Here is a 7,018-nt window from a genome sequence, read left to right on the forward strand (position 1 = left end):
GTATTCAAGATAAGCCTTAAGTTAAGTAAGAACTAGGGGTTCACGAAAGAATTTGGCTAAGACCCGTGAGTTGAGGCCTCAAACCGAGTGATTTGCTCGAGATTCAAGTAATGTCAAAACAACCATCTAAGCAAAATCGCTCATGAAAATTTAATGCTAAGCATAATAGTTGAGCTACTTCTTTTCGCTGCTTCATTTTTCTCTGTCAATTCATTGGTTTAGGGCGAGAGTAAAAGCCCATGCAATCTTTCATTTGTATCCTGACATGTTAAGGTTATGTATGAGATTTGGTGTTCATTGGATAAGGATAAGTAGTTCAACAAAGTAATGGTGCAAAATGACCAAAATGTTCCTAGGCCATAATAGCTACTGTTCACAGCCTTGATGACCTTTGAACGACTTGAAACTTTATACATTACCTTAAATCATGTTTATTAAGGTACGAATAAATTTGGAGGACTATTGTATCACGTTAGGAGCTCGAACCATGGTTTAAATAAAAATTACCATATTTCTCCTACTGTCTAAGACTAAGAATTTTAAGAATTTGAGTATCTCCTTTGGTCATGGTCTCATGAATTCATAACATGAATGAAGCTAAGGAAAGGCTTAAATTTACCTTACCGCTATACATGCACCATGCATAGGGTATGATCATAACCTCTTAGCACATGGTGTACTATGCGACTATACCCTAAGTGATCAAAACCTCTTAGCACATGGTGTACTATGAAGCCCTATTTCTTTTTTTAGGTGGGATGTTCTGTGTCATGGTCATACGTGTCTAAGGTAGGTTGTCTGTGGCTGCATATCAGATGTCTTGGTCATACTTATCCATGACGTATTGTACATGGTCATATCTGGTTCGAAACCCCTTTTACTTGTTTTCATGTGTAAGTAGGTCTTTACTATTCTTGACATGTTAATATGGGGTGTATGACCATTCACCAAAATATGTCTACCCTCACTAGGCTAAAATGTCCCAAAATGTACTATAGGGAGATGTGACCAGTTGTCAATTCTTCCTACTTGGGTTATATGTTATCAAAGTTGTAGTTGTTGCTTATTTGCTTTTAGCTTGTAACATTGTTATCTTACAAATTGTTTTTAACGCATTTTCTCGCTCATGTTTTTTAAAACATGTTCTCTCAAATATGATCGAGGCTCGATCATACGCCCATATTGTTCGAGAATTACGATTTTCATACGACTGACTTGTTTACCAGGTTAGAACAAGTGTTGCAGAATCGTTGTCTCATTGTTGCAAGAGTGCGATTGTGATAAGTAGTATCAGAGCCTGGTTGGCTCCTTGAATCATAGTAATCAAACATGTCCGCTGCAAAACAACTAGGTAGCCTAGGCTGACCGGTTGATAAAGATTGACGTAAAGTTCCTGATGGAATGAGGTTTTTGGAGTCTCACATGAACGAGATTATTGCTAAAGTTGATAGGATAGATGAAATTGTAGGCCATCTTGAGGCAATGCTATTCCACGAATTAATGGTTAGGGTCGACCCTAGAAGATAAGGCCATAAGTGTGATTGTGACACCCTACACTATGTCTCACGAGCAAGATGCCATGATGAGCTTCAACCTTCCCTCACCTAGTTAAGATGCTCTGTGTTCTAGAAGGATGTCATGATCATCTTTTGCTCCAATCATGTGACCATCTCGGTCTTTCATGGGAGTGATCTAAGGGCCACTTTAGGGGTAACTTCCAAGTCGACCACATGAACCAAGTTAAGCTATGTGTTAGGTCCCTAGATACTTAAAAAGTTATAACATCCTAGCTTAAGAACACAATTAAGAGTCTCTGAGTAGGCTACTTACTAAGTTTTTGTACTCCATGTTTTCCATGTTTTTCAGATAATTAGGAGCTGATCGGGACGGAATGGACTTTGGAGCAAGAGCCATAAATTAACCATGCACCCTCCAACTTTATTTTGTTTTAAAATGTTTTTGTGTTTATTTCTTATTTTATATTTAAAACTGTGTTGGCAGGAGCTCTACTTTAATATAAAGTAAATAGATGTCTATACTTATGTTTTGAATGTCTCGTTTTTATTTTGCAAATTTTTTTACCATATTTCAACTATTTTGAGTCCTCAAGAATCGAGTTGTGACAACGAATCCCAGAGCCCGTCATAAAAGCTATATATCTTAAAGCCTTTCATAAGAGCCACGTGTCTTAAAGTCATGTCATAAGGGCCACGTATTTCAAAGCCCTTCATAAGGGCCACGTATTTGAGAACTTGTCGTAAGAATCATGTATCTCAAATTCCGATATAGGGGTCTCATACCTCAGAGTCCATTACAAAGGCCAAGTAAATTAGAGCTTGCTAAGAGCCTAATTAGTATAAACTCGTAAAGTAAAAGTATATAGAGTTGTACACATAAGTGTTATAGGGTAAAAATAGAATAGAGTCAAGTTAACTGCTATGGATGGTGAATTGAGCACATAACTCAAGTATATGTCATAAAGTATATGTACGATGAAAGTCTACAGGGAGGTTTCTTATTGAGTATTTTTATACTCATTCCATATTATTATATATTTTTTTTAGATGGAGTGTAGACCATTGTTGATGGCCATGTTATACTCATTCCAACCTACATTTCTTTTTTTTTTTTAAGAATTTGAAGATTCCTATTGTCCGTCCTTCGAGCCAGCTATTTTCACCCGTGTTATTCTTTTGACTTAGTTTAGTGTATATCGAAGAGTTTTAGAGAATTTGAAATTCTTGAAAGCCAAAACCAAGCTCGGGGAGTCGATGAACAAGTAAGTAACCACATGAGCAAGTTGTAAGAAATACTTGTAAGAATCAATTAGGACTATTGACAAATTAGTAAAAATCATGTTTAGAAGCCTATTAAGCTAGTTTCATGATAGCTAAGCCTAGAAAACTTAATAGTTTATGGTTAGCACAATACTTAGTTTTACCGCTTCTGTCGTGCATAATTGTGAACTGTAATAGAGCTAAATATATTTATAAGTTTTCTAGCATGTCTTGATTGTACCGATCGAGAATTGAGTCGTTGAAATTGATGCAACTACTCCCCCAGCTCCTAGAATTCAACCACTCTCTCACTCCTAAACACCTCAAATCAATTTCATTCCTCTCCCTCCTAATTCATTTTCCTCGATCAATCGTAAGCTTCAAGTTCTATACCAAGAGAAATCGATGCCTAAAGAATCACCATCATTAAGGATTTCCATATCTTATTTTTTGCAGCAAAGTTTCACAAATAGATTCGAGAGACATCAATCATACAATATGCTTCAATGAAGATGTGAAGAAAATATTGTTGAAATCATCAAAAGTATTTCAATTCATGTCACAATGAAGAAGAATGAAGTTTCATGTGATAAATTTTGGGTGGATTACAATTTAGAGTTATTGTATTTCATTAATGTAGTTTAAGAGTTTTAATTTACTTTAGGTTACAATTACATAATGGCTAATTATGGCCATTAAGTATGAATGTTACAACTCTTGGAATGCCTTTAGTAGTTTCATTTTGAGGCTATATAAAGCCATGTATGTTGTATTTGTAAGTAGACTTGGAAAATATAGAAAGAAGCATTTGTGCTTTCTTTAGCCACGGCTAAGTTTCTTTGCAACTCTATGTAGTTTAGGTTGCATGTAGAATCATTCAAGCTCGACATGATCAATCTTGCTTGTGGAGTGATTCGAATCTCAATCAAGTGTTCTTGTCTTGAGATATTTGATCAACAAGAATCATTGAAGCTAGACATGATCGATCTTGCTTCTGGAGTGATTCGAATCTCAAACAAAGTGTTCTTGGCTTGAGATATTCGATCAACAAGGTAATCCGAATCTTATTCCCCTTGTATTGATTCCTTATCTTATCAGAAATCGATGCCTAAAGAATCACCATCATTAAGGATTTTCTACCTTGTTCTTACTTTTAACTTTTTTGAGTTTAGGGTTTAGGGATTTTCTACCTTGTTCTCACTTTTAATCACCGTCATTAAGGAATCACCGTCATAAAGGATGATCAACTAAGAAAAGCTTAGGGATGTTTGCTTAGGCCAAAACTTTGAATGACCTTACTTTTGAAACTGTATACCGTCAATATTGGATGGAATTGATTGGTGCATGAATAGCACGTACTCTGTGATTCTATTACGTGTTATTATTTATGCTATGATGCTCAAATGAATCTTGTGATGCATGTACTTCCTTTTCATTGACTACGATTCCTATGTGCATTATCTCATTAAATCATAATTTTTAATGCAGTACCTCATGTATGTGGTATGTCGTATGATTATAGATTACTTCTTCTATATTTTTCATGTACACTAGCCCATAGTCCGGCCTAAGGGGTACGTTGACAAGCTTACTTAGAAGGTTCATGTCCCCATGCGTGAATGTGTGTAGAAAATACTTTGAATCCAACCCGAAAATCCAAAAGAGAAATAAAACCCTGTAGTTTTCGCTTTCAGTTTGAAAAATTAGAGTGGGAGATAATATTGGAGAAGAGAGTTATGAGTGGTGGGAAGAACAACTTTTTCTCTTTTATCTTTAAAGTAAAAAAGGAGAGACAAACCTTGGGTCGCAAATCCCATCTGGTTAGTAGTTCAAGAACACGAATCTCTGTAATCATATAATATTGTCCCTTTTGAAAAGCTCTCGTGATTTTGTTTTTGGTTTTCCCACCGACCGTTATAAATCATATCATTCTCATTTTCTAAATTAGTCAATCTGGACTCCTTCCCAACAATCTTCAACAATTCATGATTAGACTCATTCAAAAAATGAATAAAAATTTAAAAGTAGATAAAAAAAAAAAAAAAAAAAAAAANCGACTCTTGATTGAATCACACTAAAATGAGTAAACGAAGCAAAACAAAAACACACTCACAAAACATACCTTGTACTAAAAATACTTAAACACAATGCTTTTCGACCATAAAACACACCACTGATGACTAGTTAAAGAAACAAAAGCTTAACAATTCTTCTTCTAGAAATGTTCCTCGTACAAAGACTAAATCATATATGAAGAATGAACTTATAATACAATACGTAATTATTTCTAACGGTTTATCAATCTTTCAATATATGATTACCACATCCAATGATTCCAACGTCACGCGTGTTATTAAACGAACTCAAGAGAGAAAGAAAGAAGCAATTAATATTGAGGTACGTAGGTTATTCATCAAGCAGCTGCAAAGGAGCAAGCTGATGAAGAACTGAATCTTAGTAGAAGTGCTGATATGAAAGAAAGGTACCCAACATCTAATTACATTACAAACCATAAAACAAAGACATGAAAAGGGAAAAAAAAAAAACAAAAAAAGGCTCTTCTTTTAGCGACATAATTAATTAAAACACAGTGTTTCCAAGGTCCACCCGAAGCCCTCGAACACGCAGACACATAAAACACAGCAGAATTGGAGAGCAAGAAATGAAGAAAGACATGAAGTTGGCCTATGTCCTAACCATGGTTGGTTGCTTGGTTGGTTGATTGGGTTAGAAGAAGAAGAAGAAGAAGAAGAAGAAGAAGAAGAAGAAGAAGAAGAAGAAGAAGAAGAAGAAGCCAAAGGGAACCCAAATATCTCCCAATGCCTCACATGCAAAATGCTTATTTTGAGAGCTCCATATCCATTAATGGATCATCTCAAAATCATGGATGATGCTTTAAACCCTAATCCTAAATTTCTGATTAAAACAAAAAAATAATGTTAAACCAACAGCAATATTTGTGCTTTGGTTTACCAAAAATTAAACCAGGTTGTAACTCCCATAAGTTCAACAACCATTGTTTCTTAATTTTAATTACAACAAACTAATATGGTAGCTTAAGAGTTAATTAATCCCCTTACCCCAAGAGGAATATGTCAAACTAATAATACTAATTCTTTAAAATCTGAATTTCTTCTCATATTACTTTTTACTCCTACTTCAAATTTAATTACAGATGATGATAATGAAGATCAAAAGTTGGGAAAAATATTAGCTTTCTTGTTGTTCTAAGTGATGGAAGAAATGGGTGTGCTGTTTTGGAATGAAATTTACAATTTTGATGCAAACCCAACAAGTGTTTGTGTTTTGAAAAAGGGTGATTGTTGTAATGTCCTTAAGAGCCACTCCTACGGCTCATCAACTTACAACAAAAAGGGGGGATCACCCCCCCCTTTGTACCTTGCATTAAAACCATTTTCACAAAATGAAATGAACAAATGAAAATGCATGATTTTGCTCCAACTTTGGAGGTGAGTTTTGGGGGTTGGTTTGGTTTGGTTCGGTTCGGTTTGATTCAGCCCCGACAAGGAGCATGTGTGTTGGTTGGTGTTAGAGTGAGTGAAATAAAGAGAGAGAGATTGAGAGATGGAACCATGGTTAGGGCGTAGGCGTAGGCGTAGGAAAGAGTGTTGAGAGACGAGGGTTTTGTGTCTCTCTAGCGATGTGGGATTGGTGTAGTTAGAGCCATTGTCACGCCTGTGGCACAGCAAAAAACACTGTCAAAAATATTAGTACATCTACATGGATCATGAATTTATAAATAAGAAATATAATATAAAAGAGCCACTACCTGACGGCAGGGTGGGTGGCGTGGGCGGGAGAGACATAGGAGGACCACCATAGTGCTGTGGGAACGTGGTTGCAGTTGAATTAATCCCAGCCGAGTACTGAAACAGATGGTGAGGGTACTGAACCCCATAACCCTGTTGACCAGAACCAGCACTGAACCCATTGGCTCCGCCGCCGCCGGCACTTCCTTCCCCAAACTGGAAATACGGGTAGAACGCCGCCGCACCACTCATTAAGCCGCCGGGACCAGTACTATACATAGGATACTGAGCAGTTGCGCCGCCGTACACATTGTAATAGCTCTAAATCAAAATTTAAAAAAAAAAAAATTAATATTCCAAAGTGGTCGGCTACAATTTCATGATTATAATGCATGAATCAACGTATAACCAAAAAAAAAAAAAAAAAAAAAAAAAAAAAAAAAAAAAAAAAAAAAAAAAAAAAAAAAAAAA

The 7,018-nt window shown here is 35.9% G+C and overlaps 1 protein-coding gene across 2 annotated transcripts in view; it reads right to left on the reverse strand.

The window, feature by feature from the left end:
- Positions 1–5,146: 5,146 nt before the first annotated feature.
- The window catches only part of LOC111787962 (probable RNA-binding protein ARP1), a 3,285-nt gene continuing 1,413 nt past the window's right edge, over positions 5,147–7,018 (reverse strand). Inside the window, exons 5-6 of one of the 2 annotated variants that reach the window (XM_023668075.1) lie at positions 6,568–6,868; positions 5,147–6,473 (exon numbers count right to left, since the gene is read on the reverse strand). In XM_023668075.1, coding sequence (XP_023523843.1) covers positions 6,433–6,473; positions 6,568–6,868 — 342 coding nt within the window. In that variant the 3' untranslated portion in view covers positions 5,147–6,432. Of the gene's footprint in view, positions 6,494–6,567; positions 6,869–7,018 lie in introns of both variants that reach the window. The other variant, XM_023668076.1, reaches the window with a different exon arrangement.

The sequence above is a fragment of the Cucurbita pepo genome, chromosome LG02 (genome assembly GCF_002806865.2).
Source record: "Cucurbita pepo subsp. pepo cultivar mu-cu-16 chromosome LG02, ASM280686v2, whole genome shotgun sequence".
In the NCBI taxonomy this organism is placed as follows: domain Eukaryota; kingdom Viridiplantae; phylum Streptophyta; class Magnoliopsida; order Cucurbitales; family Cucurbitaceae; genus Cucurbita; species Cucurbita pepo.